A 20,505-nucleotide genomic window follows, 5' to 3' on the forward strand; every position below is an offset into this window, starting at 1 on the left:
TGGGAGTCTTCATTTAAACGCTATCCATATCTTGGAACAAGTGAAGAATAGCAACTGTAAAATGAATGTGACAAATTCCATGACTCAAAAATTTTAGAAAAAATGCAAGATTTTGGACACTGATGAATTTTTGTTATTAGTACCACAGTTCAGGTGGGAGGAAAGGAAGCTAAACTGTTGGAAAACATCTACTGAATATCTCCAGGGTCGAACCTGTGAGTCACTTGGGGTGGAGGGTGAAGGATGTTTTTGTGAAGCAATGTGGAAGTTCAGCCCATAGAATATTCCATGAGCTCTAATTCTAAGAGAGGCATGGATTTTGCCCCACATTGGAGGATAAATTGTCTACACGATCTTGAAAGGGAAATAAGCGTGGGTAGTAAAGCCAGAGGCACTAGAAAGGTTTGCTTAACGCATGTGTCCTAGTTTGCATGTTGAACAATCCTACTTTTACTTTCGGAAGTTGAATGAAGATGTCAGTTAAAAGAAGATGAATAACAGCATCAATTATTGTCCTTGCTTTATGGTTCTAAAGCCAGTTAGTACCAATTTATAAATTAAATAGGAAGGCCACCGGGCAGATATTTTAAATTCCACTTACAATGGGGGTAGAGTTACTCAAAATTCTAATTACTCAATAATACAACTGACTGGCAAAACCCAGAGGGCCATTCGCTTGGGCCGAGTAAATTACTGTACACATCTTTACGTAATAGTTACAATAATTTTCAAGTGGACTCAGCATTTCTATGCATTATATATTTACAACATCATGGAGTTTTTGAGCGGAGACAGATTTTACAAATAACCTAGGATAAATACTTCACTAAAATGCAGAAACCGACTCCAGCCCATCTGAGTTAAATGATCGGTCCAGGGAATCTATCCAGCCAGCTTACTGTTTTCATTCTTCTATGATGCCTTTCAAGTAATAATTTTAGAAAAATAATATTTATGGAGTAATTACATCATAATCTCTGTTTTCATTTTCATATTTGTTTTCTTTGATCTAGTTTCACCTCAACTCGGTAGTATTTTGGTCAACATATTTTATAGATGTAATTTTAAAATAGTAAACTTAAGAAAACTAATAAATATTTTAAAAGGGCCAAAGTGATGCGTTTCCTTGGGTATTTCATGAACATGAGAACTGTGAAGTAGGTGTCATTCATTTTATATAATTTTTCTTAGCAATTAGATCCGTAGTAGCACTTAAGTGCTGTTATATTGTCACACTCATTGCCTGCAACTGAAGTGAAGCTAAAATAAATTTTGAAAGCATCCATCCCTCCTATTTTTGATACATCTGATTCAAAGGTAAATACTGTTAATTTCAAAAGAAATATTCTTAAAGCATAAACAAAAATGTGATTTTCTGAATAAGATTCACAAAAGCTTGCCACAGAGTAATCTTTTAATCCTAGAATTCTATGTACAAAAATTTACTGAAAAGCAAACACTGGAATGTTGATACCCCAGGGTGTTAACTGTGATTTGCTGGCTCTATTTTCATATAAACCTAGTCGTGTGAGTTTGGTTCCTATATGATATGCTCCATTCATTAAATAACCTAAGCATATTAACAAATGCTTTGATAGTACTTGGTCCATGGAGATTTGCACTAATTGCCTTGTGCTTTTAACAGTGCCAAATACATGGTACAATTGTTTATAATAAAAATGGCGAGAAAGCAGTTGGCACTGCTTGCCTCCCATCAGATTAATGAATATTAGGATGCCCAGAGAAAGCTCTATCAGTCTACATGGTTATGTAGAGACCAGGCATCAAAACAGGTCCCTTCTCAGAGCAAAGAAAAGCACTCTGGTTATTCTGGACTGTAAAATATGTAATAGTGATTCTTAGTATCTGTGAACAATAAAGATTAAAATGCAGAGCTATTTTCAGAGTCCCCTGATCTTCAAGAATCCCAAAAGACAAAATGAAAGGGAAGATTTCAAGCTACACTTGTGGTGTAAATTTCTAGGGGTAGAAAACATATTTAATTCTAGAACCTCTCATAGCATCTACTAACACTCTGGCCTATGAGAGGCACTTAATAGAGGCCTACTGGTTGCTCATGACATGATATTAATACTCACCAGGACTGTTAGAAAAGAAGGGGACCAGAGAGAGAATGTGGGAAGGAAAAGGGGGGTGCAGGTACAAGAGTGAGCAGAGTGTGTTACATGTGTGTATGTGTGCACCCAAACAAAGCCCACCACTCTGTATAGTGAGATGCACAGAAAGGAAAGACTCACCAGAATGATTTAAATAACTTCAGAAGCTGAAGCACTTACTTGAAAAAATGAGAGGCGATGTGGTAAAAAGTGGAAATAGCTCTGCCTTTGAAATTGGACATTTGGGTTTAATTCTGCTCTGAATCAACCAGTTGTGTTACTTTTAGCAAGTCACTGAGTCTCTCTGAACTTCAGACTTCTTGTCTGTTAAGCAGGGATAATAACACCTGCTTCGTAGAGGCAAAGATATTAGGATGAAGTGAAATGGTTTATCCAGATCACCTAGCACAGTGTCTGCATAAAAAAGAGTGCTCAGTGAACAGAATCGCTGTTCTTGCACAGAATCATGAAATTTAACAAAATCAAGACGGAGTATCAATAATCTAACTTATTGGGATTTCATTACATGTTTGCACCTAGGCACACTCTGCATGACAAAGATACATTCATTAAGTCAGTGATCAAGACCGATACACATGTTCCATGGTAGACTAAATAACCATGAGAAACAGTGCTGACACAAGCTGCCAATGGACAATGTCTTCTGGGGGAGAAAAACACATTTATTTATTAATTTTAAGTTGTAAAATACCTGCAGAATATACTTGGTACTATTAAACACCACACATTTTCAACACCTTTGGGCACTGTGACCTATCACACTTACCAGTAGCTTCCAGTGGAGGCAGGCATATTGCATCCAAAGAGTAACATATGATGGACAGTATCCATGCTGGCCCGAGGTTTGAAGTCGACTGTGAGGAGAAAATGATACATGAACATGAATACAAGTTACACATCCGTAGGTCGGTGTCACAGCAGACTGTATCTTTGAACACTTTGAATTCCTATGTAATAAGCAGGTATTTCCAAGTGGATATCCAGGTCAAAGAATGTTTCAGTACTCTAATGATAGAATGCTCTAATGTTTAAATATCTTATTCTTTAAAATGAACATGATTCAATAATTTGATTTAGTAAGATAGTAAACTATTATGTAGTAAAAGAGAAAATAATAATAAGCTGGATATCATGCACACACACACATTTTTTAATGGAAGACCCCTTTTAAAATGGTGAGAGCATGATGTGTGTATAAAACGAAAGCTCCCAGGTGTGTATTCACAATTTTTTCCTTCCAGATTTCAGTGCTGAGTACCATAAAGTGCTGAGTACTGTAAAGCACTGCAGAACAGTATAGCCAAATAGAAGCCACAAGACACGGTCAAAGCATATGCAAAAGGTTTCATACAAATCTATGACCTTAAAGTTATGGGAGTCACTGAGCTACACGTGGAAGTGGTTTACCAAGAAACTACATAAACAGAAACTGTACCTTTACTAAAATACAAAAGATATGAAATTGGTCACAGATGAGCGTACTGCACTCCTTAAAGGATACTGAAAGTTATGTGTGGCATTTCTCTTTTATCCCTAATGGTAGTGGTTGGAAGACATTAAACTAAACCAAAACCAGAACAGAAGTAAAGCAGTTTACAAAAGTTATAGAGGATTATCTATGACCAGCATTGAGCCTACACTCCTTTTTCTGTGTAAGGCTGTGTTCTCATTCAAAAATGCTACCCAGTATGCAGTAGCAGTTTCTAAAGCATCTTTACATACAAAAATGCTAAACACCCTAAAATAAGATTTCTTAAGTTACATGTTGAGTGCAAAACTGCATCTTTTAGTTATTTTGGTTTGCCCGCTTGACAAAATTAATAAGCATTGTTTGTTCCTACAATACATAATGAACATGAGTATTTACCAGTGAAAAAAGTTCCATATCAAGCTACAGCATCATGACTTCCAAAGTGTGAAACCCAAATCTTGAGGTTTCTGTATGAGGATTTTAAAGAAAACAAAAGGAGTCAGGCATGGTGGCGCATGCCTGTAATCCCAGCACTCGGGAGGCTGAGGCAGGAGGATCGTTGTGAGTTCGAGGCCAGCCTGGGCTACAAAGTGAGCTCAAGGCCAGCCTGAACTGCATAGAGACATCCTGTCTCAAAAAGATCAAAAAATTAAAAAATAAATAAATGCATAAAAATAAACAAAAAAATAAAAAAATAAACAAAAGAAGACAGCTGTAAAACGGTCTTAATAAAACCCGATACTGTTTTCTATCACTGAAGAGTATAATGGAAAGTAGAAGGCTAAAGATGCTTCGAAAGGAAAGAATCAGCAGGAAGTTGCAAGAGTCCACAATTCATGGGGAACCACAGTGTTACGAGACTGCTTGTGAGCCAGAGTAACAACGGTCCATCTGCACAGACCACTCCTGAGCGCAGGACTTGCTTCTTCCCTACGGAATTCTCTCAGGATCTTTCCTGGCAGAGAGACAATAAAAAAGATCCTGAGGTACAGATACATGACATTTATCTGTCTTTTTGTACCTTACATTTAGTTTGATATGAGAGGTAATTTGTAATCTTATACTCCTTTTAGCCAAACTGCTTATTATCATCCTACGGAGAGCTATAAAATTTGTGGTTGACCATATCCTCTTCCCATTCTTTCTCTTTTTAAAAAACATTTCTCTGCAGCTCCATGGGGCGCGTGGAGTCAAACAAGAGACTGATTCCCCCGCTTTTTTATAACCTGTGTAGATGACTCCGGGCTTTACAGACTTGCTCCTACTGCATCCTTCTCAGGAGTTTGGTAATAAAAAAACTTGGCCAATTTAAGTTTCAGGCATCAGCTAAAAATTCCAGTGGAAATATCCTGTAGGAAGTTATATGGCTATTGTTCGAAAAGAGGTCAGAGAATTATCTACTTGGGAATCATTCAAAGATGAAACACAAAAGCTGTGAGGATAGGCAAATGCAAAGGAGATGAAAGTAGGGACCACAGGAAAAGCTCAGGGCAGAAAAACAGGAAGGCTCTGAACTCTTGGGATCTGTTCGGGAAATACCAAAAGCGTCTCTTTATGACCGGAGTGTGTGCGTGCACATGTGTGTGTGCACACGCACTCCCACTGTTGTGAAGCAGAGCAAAAATCTTTTTGGAGAGAGGTTTGGAAAGCCACAAATAATTTTATAAAATGAAATGTTCATCAGCAGAAGATTCAGAAAAGAGATCTGTCAGGAGAGAATGGAATAATAAATAGAAGAGCATTCAATTTCTGAGACTTTTCAGGAGGAAATGAAGTTTCCCTGAGCCCTTGCTTCTGCAGGAGGAGCTTGCCGTCTTCTGTAAACTCAAGGACAAATCTTAGTTACTCCAAGAGTAAATTCTCTACCCATGTTTTGCTTTTGTTCTGATACACTCTTTTCCATCCTACTTACGTGTTCTGCAATGAACTCTTACTAGATATGTGCTTAATTTTTATATCTAAAATGAAAAGTGCTTGTAAAAGACATTTCCCCAGTGTTCCCTCTCTTTATTTTCACTGATTCACACATCCCTCCCAAAACTGAAGGTCTAGTGTAGATGCAAAGTGATTAGCACGAGGTGGAAACAATCAGCGAACTACCTCTTCCACATCCTGCAGAAAAAGCATATCTGAGTATTTATACAAGTATAGCTCAAAGTACAATTCATTACAAAATAAAAAGAGAACAACTTACGGCAAAATAGTCATAGCAAAATGCAAATCTAGAACAAAGAGTAGACGCTTTAAAATAATGCAATATTTGAATGATTTTATCAGAAAGCCTGCTGCCAGTGGTAGGAAGGGACAAAAGCGGGGGCAAATTAGTCTGACGGGTTCATTTTGTGGCTTTGCTCCATTCCTACTTAATACAGGAATGACATTAGGACCCATCCTTGTGAGTAGGAATAAGGTCCCCTGGGCATGAGACACACATAGGACTTCGTGGGAGGTTCCAGCAAAAGACAAAATAGAAAATGAAATTAAAATAAATTCTTCCTTTCTGTTTTTCCCATCAGACACCACAGAAATAATGGATCCAAGGGGAAGTGATCTAGAGGATAATAAGGAAAACTACTTTCTTTAAGTGTGCAATTCTGACAGGCAGAATAAATGAAGGAGCCTTGGGACGGTGACAAACAGCTTAAAACACAGGCTTGTGAGAATGCAAGGAAATTTTATATCTGATAAGACAGGAAGTGCCACCAACACTTCCAACTTAATACGAAGATGAGGAATGCTTAAGTGGAAATGCTATTTCAGTTCCAGGGGCTGTCAATCAATCAGATCACCTGATGTAAAAGATTGGGCAAAATTTTATAGGCACATCCTGGGGGCTAAATACAGTACCTTTGTAGGACTAAAACTCTACAAAGGGCAAGACTCACTAATTACAGAAAATACGGTGACGCTGAAAGTGCATAGGATGGAGGATTTCTCAAAGGACAATACCATTGGAAGTGAAAAACTTGAAAGTCTGTTCCCGGGCAGCGGACTGAGCAGAAGATAACTGAGTCCATCTTCTAGAATTCTATGCAGAATTTTTTCAACTGCATGACGTTGTTTGGGATTTATGGCTTCTTGTGGGCAACATCACACTATAATCAGGGCCATAAAAATTCTCTAACAATGTGACCTAGGAGAGAATTCCATTTAGCACTTGGCTTTCTCTCCATTTTTCCTTTCCAAGTGGATATCCAGGTCAAATTTCCATAGATCTGCCAAGCTGAGACCACAGAAAGTTTGTAAAGAATACACATAACCAAGTGGAGGAGCCAGTGATTTTGCAGGTATCTATATATATGTACTTATAACTGTTCCCAAATTACCACTGGAATGGCGGGAACATGCTGTTAGCTAACGAAAGACATTAGAAGAATACCAGTGTAGACCATAGATAATCAACCTGCTCAATACACAAGAACTGACTCGAAAATCCAAATCTGACTGTCCACAGTTATGACTGGCATGCTAGAATTTTGGTATTCTAGAATTTATATATAAAACTGTAATTGTTTCATTTTGTCCCAGTAGAATCACATGGTACAGAATAAACGACTTTGTTTACTGTGAATGACTTTGTTTACTTTGTTTACTGTGAATATTTTTACACACTGTTAAATAGTTTTTTTCAACAGTACTTTTCACCTTGGGCTAGTCATTAGAATTTGATATGTGGTTTGTTAAAAACAAGGTGCCCAGGGTCAATACTTGATCAATCCCTCTCCCCAGTCAGACACTGAATCAATATCTTTTTTTTTCTTTGTCTTTCTGAGACAGGGTCTCGATATGCAGTTCAGGGTGGCCTTGAGCTCACTTCTTAGCCCAGGCTGGTCTCGAACTTGCAAGATCCTCCTGCCTTGGCCTCCTGAACTGGGATTACAGGAGTGAGTCAGCAAGGCTGGCTGAATCAGCATTTTAATTAAATGTCCAGCAATCATTCCCAGGTAAGCATATCTTTTAAAAGTTTCCCATGTTCATCACAGGTGCTCCTCACAGCAGTGAACACTTTTAGTTGATGAGTACCTCCTATGGTGTGCACACATTCAGTTAACTAATCTCAGGCTGGGATTCTACTTCTCTTTGAAAAGTTCTGAGCAAACAATAAAAAAGAAGTTTCTTTGAAAACAAATTTTCTATAAAGAGCTTCTGAAGATAAAATTAGTTGATATTTTAGAATTACTGAATGGAATTGCTGGGACTCTACACTACATCATGTAACTTTAGCTGCATGATCTAAAATCCTTTTGGAGCTGAGGTCTAAAGCAGGCATACTAATGGACATTTTACTGAGAAAGGATCCCAACAATGGTGAGAAAGAGTTAGTATCCTAACACTGCTAATGGTTTTAAAGCATATTTGATAGAATGGAGAGGTGCAAGGTTTAAGAAACAATAATAAAAAATGAATATCGTGGTTTTTAAAAAAGTTATAGAACCCAAATCCTTAACATTACTCCCTTAAGCGTTTCTATATTTCTCAAATATAAAGATTATGCTTCAAAACCTGAACAGGAAAAAAGGAACTGGAGACAGTAATGCTCTGAACTGTAATTTAAGTGTAAGCTATGATCAACTTTAATGCTGGAGATCGTGCAGTCAGGCCAAAAGGGTACAATTAAGTGCACACCTCACAGCGCTGGAGTCCATTTGCCAGCATGTTGGAAACCAGCAGCAAGGGCGCATTATTTCATCTTCTGCTAGTTTCCCCCAGAGCCATGAAGCAATTCTGCAGTAAAGAAAGACCTTCTCCCTGAACATTTTTAATCAGAAAGCTCACTACAGAAATTGTCATTATTAACTCTTAGTATTAGGCTGGGTGTGGTGGTGCACGCCTGTGATCCCAGCACTCAGCACTTGGGAGGCTGAGGCAGCAGGATCCTTGCAAGTTCAAGGTCATCCTGAACTACAAAGTGAGCTCAAGGCCAGCCTGAACTGCATATCGAGACCCTGTCCTAAACAGACAAAAACAAAAACAAAAACACACCTCCTGGTAGCATGGACAATGATACACAATTCATGAGGAATCTTTAACATAGTTTATGAGGACTTTTTGCTGCTGTTGCCAGATTAGCCAAGAAATAAGACACCTTAGCAAGCCTATATATTGAATTAATTTTAAAATTAAATTGAAAATGAAATAATCCTTATGTCTGAATAAAGGAACTTCAACACAAAGAACTAAATTTCTAGATGATAGGTTGTTTAAAATTGAACTTTATGATATGTTCCAAACCAACTAAAGAACCAACTATAAGTGAAGCTACGTAAGATAAAATAGCATAAGCATCATTAAGCTCTGTTTTTGTAATGTCAGCCCTCTAACAGCATCCTATTACTTTCCTATAGAATCAAATTTATATCCTCCTGTTAGCATTTCAAAAGTGTGTATAATGTACCAGTCTCCTAGCTCAACACTCTTCCAACAGGACGGCCCCTACTCCTGTCCTTCACTCCCACTAGGCAGCCCCTGTCTCTTAATAACAGTGCCTGCTAACATTTACGAGGCACTCGTTTACTGAGTCTGGTCCCTTTTCCTCTCACTCAGATGGGCTTTGAGCAGAGAAGGTTGTACTCACTGTCTCTGGTCAGGAACTAGACAGTGGTGAGGCTGGTATGTGAATGCATAATAGTCTGGCTCAGGGTTAGCGCTAGCACTACAAAATGCTGTCACTCATGCACGTCTGCTGTGTTCCTTTATGTGCTCAGACTGTTGAGCCCTAAAATATTCTCCACCACTCTCTATACCCAAACAGGCTGCATTCCCAGGTCCTGGTCAAATATTGCCTACCTCCTTCACAAAAATCTTCCCAAGTAGACAAGGAGCATGGTCCTCTTGCAGAGTTGATCAGTACTGTGAGTAACTAAATAGCTCAACTGGTTACTGCAGAAGGAATGTCACCATCCCATGAAAGCCCCACCATAAAGGATAACTACACAGCAAATGGGACACAGATCTGGGGTTTCTGAATTGGTCATTTTACTAGGAGGTAGCAATTTTTATATCATTGCACCAAATAGTTACATCAATACGTTTTTGGTAATTACTAGATCTACCTAACTGAAAACATTCCTACTCTCAGGTTTATAAACTATAATAAAATGGTTCTTTCTTTTCAACCCTTTTTTGCTAACTGAGAAAAGTCTGAGAGTGATAAGGGTTGCTGTGTTGGAAACATGGATAGGTGGGTGACCAAAGGACTGACAACATTCAAGAAATCCTCAGACTGTGACAAGGTAGACAGCAACAACTTCTGTTTAATGACTATAACCAAGGAAATCATTGTATCTGCTCATCAAAGGCCTCTGGTATAGTGCATCTTATTTGTGCTATCAGTAATAGCTCTTTCCAAGTACTTTTTATAGAAAAAGGAGAACTTCCTTTGGTGGCTGTTGAAAGAGTCTCAATGGTCTCCTGGAGACAGAGACTCATGTTGGAGAAAATCTTAGAAAGGACCACAGAATGAACACTCAGTCAACTCTTTGGAAGCAGAAAGATGACAGAGTGATTTCATGGGGTGGGGACTGGCACACACATGCACACATATATCCTTTCATTTACTGTCAGAGCCACAAATGTGGGTATAAGTGATGTATCCTGCCAGACATTGGTCTTTATGATCACACTACCTGGTGACCCATAGCATGAACAAAATTAGATTGTTCCTGCAGTTTTCAAAGTATCCCAACATCACCTGAACATGTACTTTGTTCAAAAAAGGTCACCCTTGGAAATATTCAAATCTACCTATGCAATTCTGTGATAGAAATTGTTCTACATTCAAAAGCACAACCAGGAAAATGAAGAGCAATGAATCATTAGATTAATTTCACCTATTTCTAAATGCAGTGGTTTCTACCTCATTTGTGTAGTGCTATTTGATAGATAGGGACCTGCCATCCTTCACTAAAGAAAAGAAACATTTATTTACTGGTCACCCATGTGAGGGAAAGGAAGTGGATGAATGTGACAGTCACATTTCTTGGCTGAGTGGGCGGCTGTCAGAGCCAGTTCCTCTGAGGGTCTGTAAAACACCTTTCAGACAGCACCACAGTTCAGTGGTCAGACACGGATTTTATCAGACCTTCACCCATTCCAATTCTGTGATTTCTTATTAAAACAATAAGCAAAAGTGATGCTCCAAGAGAAGGTATCATTTTGTTCAAAACAAACGTTTTTAATCTTCACCAGAGTAGTTCCACAAATACCTACTTTGATTCACATTTGATATTTCAACAGAGATGTATTAACACATCATACATATTGTGTGGTCCTATGTAAGTATGACAAGCACGTCTAAACAAATTCCATGATTGTCATTATGGTATTTTCTCAAAGTTATGAAGTACATTTATCAAAAATAGCTTAGACAGTCACACGTAAAGCCATAATTGTGAATTATTCAAATACAATTTCGACTTTTAAGACTATCAAGAGAATTTGTCATGTTTCAATAACCAATCTGAATCATACTCTGCCGTGTGCACTTTTATTTAGTATCTTGAAAAGTACAAGGAGAAAGTTATTTTAAAAATGTCTTAACAATTCGTATTCTTGTTTCCCAAATTCCACTAGGCTGTGACCTCCTTGAACATGTATTGCACTTTGGTTATCCACTGTCCAGACCAACAATATCATAGAGAAAAAATGTGGCTTACTGATTAATGAGCAAGTGCTTTTCTCTTTTAAAAATCCAATTATTCCTTACATTAAAATAAGAATATAATTTAGGGCAAAAGATAAATTATCTATTTGAAATGCCATATTAAAAAATGGCCAATAAAAGTGCTTTATAAGTCTTCATTCAGCAGAGAAGTATTGAGTTTCTGTCACATTGTGTGGCATATATCCTGGTGGTATTCAAAAGCAGAAAATGCTCAGAAAATAAACACAGAAGATTTTTTTAAAGTGTCTTAAGAATGAAAAAATAAAGCTTTTACAATTCTTTGATTTTTAAAAATAAAGTATTATGAGTCATTAAGATGTCTCATTTTCAACCTAAATTTATAAAAGCATTGTTATCTTATGATAATGCATTTTGAGATTTGATATTTGGGACAAGCCACCAAAAAGCTAACACTTCATTCTTTATGTCATAAGAAACCTTTTTAAAGTGGAAAATCCAGCTAGGGATATAGTTCAGAGCACAGTGCCTGCCTGGCAAGCTCGAGGTCCTGAGTTCAATTTTCGATACCAAACAAATAAAGTGGAAAGTCCTTGGGTCTACAGCTAAAATTTCCAATTCAGGAGGTTGAAATATATGTACAATCACCCTCCGAACATATAATCTGAGCAGGCAAGCCCCTTTCCCTTGCTTATCTCTTTGTGTTAATGATTGGTATTTCTCTTTGGTTTTCAACTTTCTGGTTTTATTTAGCTACACCTAAACTTCCGTGTCAAATCCCGAGAAAATAGTACATTAAAAGACTCACACTAGGGATGAAATAACTCTTTCTGAACAGCTAGCAAAATCTTTAGCATTCATTCAATCCTGCCAGCAATAAAGAAAGAAAGAAATACTAAAAATAGTTACTAATCTTAGAAGACCATGTAAGGACTTTAGAACCTTGAACAGCTTAATTTTCTAAGAGCTTGGCCTAAGAAAATGAAGAAACGGTGAAAACGCTGGTTCTAATGCCGTCCTTTATGTGTTGCCTGCGAATATTTTGCTTGACTGAATACTGTATATTCACTTGTACTTTTAAATTTTGACTTACGTGAGAGTAAACACGTTTCGGGAGCAGTAACACATTGCAGGATAAATATTTATAGTCCTTAGAGCCACCAGCCCTAAAATCATACTGTCACCATCCTCAGACACAAACCAGTAACTGTTAATGCAGACCTGCAATATTATTGTGCCTCAGGACTACCGTATTTATTCAGGTGTGTACCAGGCCTTTCTCTTTAAGACAGTAAAAATGGTAGGAATTGAGACTATCCCTGAACTTGAACAAAGAAAGTATATTAATTAGTAAAGGAAAAAAATCATGTAGAAGTCCTTTAATAAGTAAATATTATTTTCTCCTATGATGTCAAACACGTGCATATGAAACTTTACAAACCTTGCTGTTAAGATTTTAATAGTGAATTTATATTCTAAATGACATTTGGGTTACTCAGAGAACTGCAGTGAGGAACTTAAATTCTATCTCTACCTTTAATGTTATTTAACTGAGGACCTGGGGGGTGCTGTCCTTCCTAACGTGTTTCATGCCAGTTTCCAGATGCTATCCAAAATGAAAGTCAGGCAAAGTGCAACTTCTCACAAGATGACATTTGTGCTCAGCGATGAAGAACTGAGACAATTCTGTTTAGAGAGTGCTGTTACAGATTGCGTTGTTTGCTGTGATCGCCACCAAAGTGTGTGGGGGAAATAAATGCACAATGTTTTGGCTTTGCTGGTTGATAATGTACATCCCCGTGGGAAAACCCTCATGAAAATTCATCCTCAGACTGCCCCAGGGCTATGTGGAACACATTTTACAATTCACATAATGGTCATTTCAGACAGCCCACTTGAAGATTAGTTTCAAGGGACCAAAGTACAACTCTCATTACCATCTCTCTCCAAAATCAACATTTTAAGCCAGAAAAATGAAGCAGGAAAATCAAAACCCACATGAATGATTTGCCAATGACACCTCTTCCCTAAATAGTTAAAAGTCTGTCTTAAGGGATGTTTAAATTAAAATAATCTAGATGGAAACAGATGGTGCTTTATTACTTTTCCTCTCTGATGAAGGTTCCTCCTTCTTTTTCTCCCTTCCTCCCTACTGCCGCTCTCTTTTTTTCTTTTTCTCTGCCCTCCCTATTCCTTCTTATCCATCTACCTGTTTGACACATAAGATCTTATATTACCCAATGCTGATTCTAAATGCAGTTGATTTACAGCACGAACCAGCAGCTAAATAAACAGTCTGTTGAGTGGAGTGGAATTAAGCGTTTAGCCCCAGACAGGAAGCCAATACCATACAAATGGGACCACACGGTATTGGTGACCATTGACATCTGCACGCAACTCCTTAACTACTATTACTCATGAATCTCTCCGGATAGTTTGCAGCCTTGTCTCTCAGGGGCTGCTTCTAGTTTGTTTCTGCATTAGGCATGATAAATGCATTTTCAAAACTGACAGTAAGAGATTAATACACTCATAACCATCAAAGCGAACCTTTCACGGATTTCAAATAGCTGCTTTCCTTTCAACTGCCCCTCCCACCCCCATGCCATCCAGTTAATACTTACCTACGAAGGCTTCCTCATCCACTGGCAAACGCATTGACATGCAGAAGTAGGTATCAGACTGTTAGGAAAGAAAGGTACAAAACCTGGTTAAACTACTGCTAATGCGAAAGAAAGAGTGATGATTAATGCATGGCTTCTATGACTGAAAAAGAAGTATTGGTCCAGTAAAGTGAGGTTTCCCCCTGAGGTGATCAGGTTAGTGGAAGAGCTGCTTAGAAAGAATGTAAATATCCTGAAAGTTTGTCTAAGACTCTTCCCTACCCAACATTAAATCCTATCTCTACAACCAATTATCATGAAAGATATTTCCAGGACTGTCATGGTTAAAAGGCAAACTTTTGGGTGCTTATATAAAAAAATATGGAAACATTTAATGCCATGCATTTGATTTGAAAATGGTGAGAGTCAGTTTGACCATCTTTGCTACTTGTAAAGTTAAGTAATTTGTGAACGTCACAAATATTAATTAGAGAAATACAATGAATTAAAATTGTTCTTAAGTATCATACTGCACACGGTCATTTTTCCTTACTTTGGAATGTTAATGTAGTACATGAAAAAAAATCAATATCCAGTAAAACTGTTTTATTTTCCAGTTATTGGTCCTTTATGAAAATGGTCATTTTTCCACTACCAAATATACTAACAACCAGACTTTTCAGTAAGCCAGGCACAGTGGTGCAGGCCTGTAGTCTCAGTTGTTGCAGGGCTAAGCCAGGAGAATTACTTGAGTGGTTCAAAACCAGCCTGAGCAACGTAGCAAGACCCTAGCTCTAAATAAAAAATAATGAAAAGCAAAAGGAAAAGTACAAAAAAGGAAAAAAATTTTGAGTGACAAAAATTTCAATTTAAGGAGACTATCCTTCTGAGGACTGGTTCTTTAATAGTAACCCACATTCCGCAAAGCATGTTCCATGGCTGATAACATACCCAACACATAGATGAGCGGCATTCATTTAATAATTCATGCTTCATAGATTACTACTGCACAGTGCTGGAATCAATAGACTCCACTAACAGGAATAGGGATTCTTGTAGTTTCTCTAAGTCTACTGGTTAGCAACTAAAAATTATGAATGGGGCCTAATAGTTTACTTCTTTGGGGAAAAGGGAGGTTTGAATATATAGATGAAACAAGGATATTAACATTTGAAAAAAAATGTGTGTAATTTGGGACTAACAAATATTTTGTAGCTTCTATAGCTATTGCTGCTACTATTCCTATTTTTAGCCATAATACTCTATTATGTGCCCAACACGATTTTCACTGTTTTATTTCTATTTTGCTATTTAATAACCAAAGCAACCATCTTTGCTGGACAGACATTATTACCTCCACTTGAAAGATAATAACATTTATTGGGAGCTTAACAAGTGCCAAAACTTTTTGTTTATTCCCCAAAACACCTTGCTATGATGTCGGTTCTGTTATTATTCCCATTTTACAAACTAGGAAACTGAAGCAAAGCAAGACTAAGTAGTGGAAAAGTGTGCTAGCAAGTGACCAAAGTAATCATGCTTCTTTGAGCCCACTTCTCAATTAGGCATCAATCTTAGCCTATAAAGCCTTCAAATTCTCAGCTTAAATTATTAGTGTGTCCCTTCCCTCATATAGAAACATATTAAAAGACTTGAGCAAACACTAGCATAGCTTCTATCAACTCCAGGAGGCTGTGTTTCCCCCTGTGATTCCATCACTCCTTAAGGATCCTACCTGGGAGAGTTCAATGCTGCCAGGAAAATTTACTGCCTTCAAACCAAAATCTTATATGCAGGTATAGGCCCCTGAACCCCCTATTCAAGAAGTTACTTTAGAAAACATAAGCAGTCCTTTCTCTCCCCCTTTAAGTTATAAATCATCTACTACACAAACTGCCTTCGCGTATTCCCTGTGCCTTACTCTAACCCACACTCCTGCCTCCTGTCATAAAGACACAGGCATTTTTTCTCCTCCCAACAAACGTGATTAACAAACTCAGATGTTTCAATTACATGAGCCAATCCGTCCTCACACTCCTCAGTGAGTTTCTCAGCCAATCCTCAGTGGATTTCTCTCAGTACATTCCAGCCTTTAAAAGGTCTTCTCCCTTTTGTTTTGGGAAAGTTCAGGTACATTCACACTGTGTATGTCTCCCTATTGCAATAGTCACTACTGCATCCGAGCTATCTTTACCACCCCAACTAATGTCAGGCTTGTTTATCTTTGACACTAACAAGTATGGCACCTGGGATGAGAACACAGGCCTTCTGACTAATATACTACAGATTATTCAAACTAATGGGACAAAAAATGACCTAAAAGCAAGGTTTAAAAACAAAGTAAGTGTAAAGTAACTAACAAAAAAGGATTAAAAAAATGTGATGAAATGCAAATAGAACCAAGATTCTCTTTAACTTGAGCTAACAGTTCTTAGTTTTACTCCATGTTTTACTTTTAGTATAAAAGTCTGCTCAAGTTGCTTTTGGAAGAGGCAAGTTATAGGCCTAAAAAGACATATCAAATATAGCAAGCTGGTTTGCCTGATAAGAGCAAAACAAACAACTATGCACAACTATGTATAAAATACAGAATAAAAGAAACTGCCAATGACACTCAGAAATGGTCAGTTTTTTCTCTTACCATCAGTTATTCAACATAATATACTAGACTAACTTAGGAACATCTTTATTTTGTCAGTTTACATTTTCAGCTGCCAACTTTCCAAATAATGAGAATGGGTTCAGATTTTAATTGTTCATTTTCTGAGCTACTAAAGCCAGTTGGGCAAAAAGAAGAAAGGGAGGTTGGAGGAGGAGAAAGAGGAGGAAGAGGAGGAAGAGGAGGAGGAAAAGATGAGAGAATATCAGGATTCTACACAATTATTTTGTGACTGCAAAGTCGGTATCAGACAGTGTTCTACCATGCGCCCTCATACTCTGACCTGGGATTTTTCTTATGACCCAATTCTCAAGATAAAGGGTAATTCTGTTGGAAGAAAAGAATGTAAAACTCTTTTTTGTAAAAAGAAGCACATTTAAAAATGCACTGTGTATCAAATCAATAATTCAGCTTTAGCTGAAAGCTCTGAAAACCACAGTTCAACAGGACAGAGATTAGCAAAAGGTAATTTATTCTCCCTGAACTGTGATTTTGTTCGGGAGCACTGATGATTTTGTTCGGGAGTATTTTTGTACAATGAGTTGGTTTCTAGGATTAAGTTGCAAGCTCATGATTACATAAAGAAGACCAGCAAGAGCCACTTGCACGGTTCATCTGCAGAAGCCGAGTCTCAGAGATGACTCAGGGAAAACTTCTGTCCATGCCAGGCTGGCTGAATATGAGGAAGTTCTTTGGGGGGGAGCGGGGGGCGCATATAAATAAATACATTCTTAAAAGCTGTCACTTCGTTTTATCCTCATAAGTGCTCTTTGAGTAGACGTAAAGGGCACTGCATCTTTTTTTTTTTTTTTATCTTGCATAAATAGAAATGGAGTCACAGAAAGATAACTCCATTGATCCACATAAGGCCACCCAGGTAGTCACTGTTCCAAGTCAGGACTAAAAGCCTTTAGGTTTATGCTTTCAAAACCAACAGACAGCAAGGTTTAATCTAGTGAAATTGCGATTCTGGCTCATCCTTTAAAATCTTCATACCTCTGTTTTTCTAAGAGACAAAAGTCCATATTTAAGTGAAATTAAAGTTCTTCATAAGTGAATCGTTTTTTAAAAGAAGACACATTTGCTGGAGAATGAATTGAACAATAGGCTTTGACAAACTCCTATAGGTTCATTACAGTACAGGAAAGAAAGATTATTTTGGTGGCTACAAAATATTATTTCATCAATACAGGTTAACTTTTATGGTAGGTCAACAAAAATGGGTGGCTATTTAAACAGAAATTCTGTGCTACAAAAACAGAGAGAGAGAGAGAGAGAGAATTCAATACCATAACAATGATAACATGTTACTCTGACAAACTCCAATCAAGGAATCTTTCTTTAAAAGTATAGCCTTTAGGGCTGGGGATATAGCTCAGTGGCATAAGAGAATGCCTGGCAAGCACAAGGTCATGAGTTTGATCCTCAGTACTGAAAAAGTAAAAAAAGTACAGCCTTTAAAGGCAAGAATGTCAAGAAAAGTTGAACAATATATTTCTTGAGTAATAAAATCATATTTTTATTAATATGAGCAAGTAACTAGTTTTTTTCTTTTTTGCATAATGAGTGCTAAGAACATTATTTAACAATCCTGACTCTATATTTTCTACCAATCAACAGTATTAAAAAAATTAAAATGCTGTCAGTATATTATCAAAATTTAATACATGATAACTTGTAAAAGGGAGGACATTTACAGAGTCTCTAAGATTACACCTTAGTTATTTTCCAGGACAATGCTATCATAGACGTTATTAGTTATTACTTATAGTTTTAAAGATGAAAAACTGAAGCTAGAGAACATAAATAACTTGTCTACAGTCAAACAAATAATCTAAGAATTGATGAAATGAAATTTATGTTCAGTTCTCTAAAGTATCTCTCTTTTCCTAACGAAAAAAATAGCTATTAGAATGTTGTTTTTCAAGCTTCTCTAATATTTGAAAAGAAAATGTCAGTTCTTAGAAACAATTTTAATTGTTCTTGATTAATGGGATAAGGGAACCAAAGACACATAAAATTTCTCAGCAGTGTTAGTCCAGATCCTCTAAATTTTCAGTAGCCCCTGAGAATATTTCATGAAAGCTTGCTGACAAACTAAAATGAATCCGACTAGACCCACAGCTGTTTAATTTTGTCATCATTTTGTGTCTGCAGTTATTTGAACACACACACAGATATACATATAACTCACATCAATGTTTCTCCCTAACAGTTTCTGAAGACACAAACATAGCACCTTTCTGCCTATTATAATAGTCTTTTTCATTTGAACATACTGTCCTAGAAAGGATGTTTCTATAATTCAATCCAAACCACCCAGACAAACTCTCACAATCTTCCACACATCATCACGACGAATCCTTTTCTTCTCTCTGTGGGAAGAACAGTGTGTCTGACTGCGTGCCAGGGGACTGTCTGTGAAATTCTGCAGAGTCTAACTGCTAGCATAAGGCTCATATGTACAAAATGGGAGAACTAATATGAATCTACCTAGCCACGTCTCCTAGTGCAGTCTGTTTTGACACATCAGCCAAATCTGAATCAAGAGGGATATGATACTGCTGATGCTTCCTCACTGCTTCTATTGGGAACTATCAAGAAAAGCACATTTTTTTCTGACAAAAGATGGTTTGCCAGAAGTGGAAAAAAAGGAACTAAAGAGCTTCTGTGATACCCTTTTATTACACATTTTTAACCAAGACTTTGCACATCGCTGAAGTATTCAGTAATACTCTGTTTAAACCACCTGTATTTTAGAAAATAAAGCATTCTTTATTTTGATTTAGTTGTTTGTGAGACAGAGATGCAGTGGTTTCCATAGAAAAGAAAGTTAATAAAATCAACTGCTTATTTAAATTTATATAGGACAAGCAAAACCATCTCTATAGTATTACACATAAAAACCATTCACATAAAACCAGTAATTTCTGTTTTGGGAAACCAAAGGTGCCATTCAGATTCTAGTAGTGAGTGCTGTATTTTGATCCTCATTGGATAACGTCATTTTATTGTGCAGGCTTCAAGAATCCCCCCAGGCTGTCTTTCTTCAGGAGAGTAGGAATGTGGTAACCACAAGTACATAAACAGACACACAACGTGGCCTGGTTTTATCCAGACGCTATCCTACTGCTTTTCTAAAGAAGTGTTTTTATGAATACACATTTGGAGTACATAATGATTACATTCATTGTGGGGAGCTGGTACCTGTACATAACACATCTTCATTCTCTTTATGTTCTCTTCTGCTCCTCTCCCTCCCTTCATCTCTTGGTATCCTTCCCATTTGCAAGATTTTTCCCCTGTTCCTTACACTCATTTTTGTGGCTATGTGCAAATTAACTGTTCTCTGTATACAGACTGTTTGCATGATATGGTCTCTGATAAGCTGTTAGTCATTCCTTGTTACATAACCAGAGATATAACAGAAAAATAACTTTGGAAGGTAATGGACAGATTGACTTGACTACAGTAATACTTTTACCTTATATGCACATATCAAAACAGCATGTCACAGACCACACACACACACACACACACACACACACTTTAAAAAAAATACAAACAGCTTGGAACCATCTCCTGGGGGCACAAATATGATTTTGTGCCTCAGAGTAGCTGTCAGAGTGAGGGTAGTATCCTCTACCCCAGATCACAGACTTGCAAAATCCAGTGGAGCTAAACTGCTAAAGTTCCACAAAGCCTCACATTTTCACAGTACTCAATCTAAGTTTACATATCCTGAGTTCTACAAGAAGTTACCTGAAGTCTTAAAACTGTTGGTATTCTGTCAGTCCAATAAAGGAAGAGCACGGAAAGAGGTCTGGTCTCTCTGACAAGAATTCTGATTATGAGAAAAAGAAGGTACTTGGAAAATTGTTTTTCAACGTTTTCTTTTAAGAGATCTGAAATGATCAAGTTTAGACTTCACTCCATTAAAGAATATAGAGAGACACATTGTTTTTTCTGTGTGAGGGTGTTTCCACAGAGTTCTGCATCCACGTCTGAAGGAA

The 20,505-nt window shown here is 37.3% G+C and overlaps 1 protein-coding gene across 1 annotated transcript in view; it reads right to left on the minus strand.

Annotated features, from left to right (window-relative positions):
• The window catches only part of Pam (peptidylglycine alpha-amidating monooxygenase), a gene marked incomplete at its 5' end in the record, with an annotated part of 154,625 nt that overhangs the window by 105,424 nt on the left and 28,696 nt on the right, over positions 1-20,505 (minus strand). Inside the window, 2 exon segments of the mRNA XM_013512971.1 lie at positions 2,905-2,992; positions 13,855-13,912. Of these exon segments, the coding sequence (XP_013368425.1) occupies positions 2,905-2,992; positions 13,855-13,912 (146 nt within the window).

The sequence above is a fragment of the Chinchilla lanigera genome, unplaced genomic scaffold, assembly GCF_000276665.1.
Source record: "Chinchilla lanigera isolate Chin_1 unplaced genomic scaffold, ChiLan1.0 scaffold00017, whole genome shotgun sequence".
In the NCBI taxonomy this organism is placed as follows: Eukaryota; Metazoa; Chordata; class Mammalia; order Rodentia; family Chinchillidae; genus Chinchilla; species Chinchilla lanigera.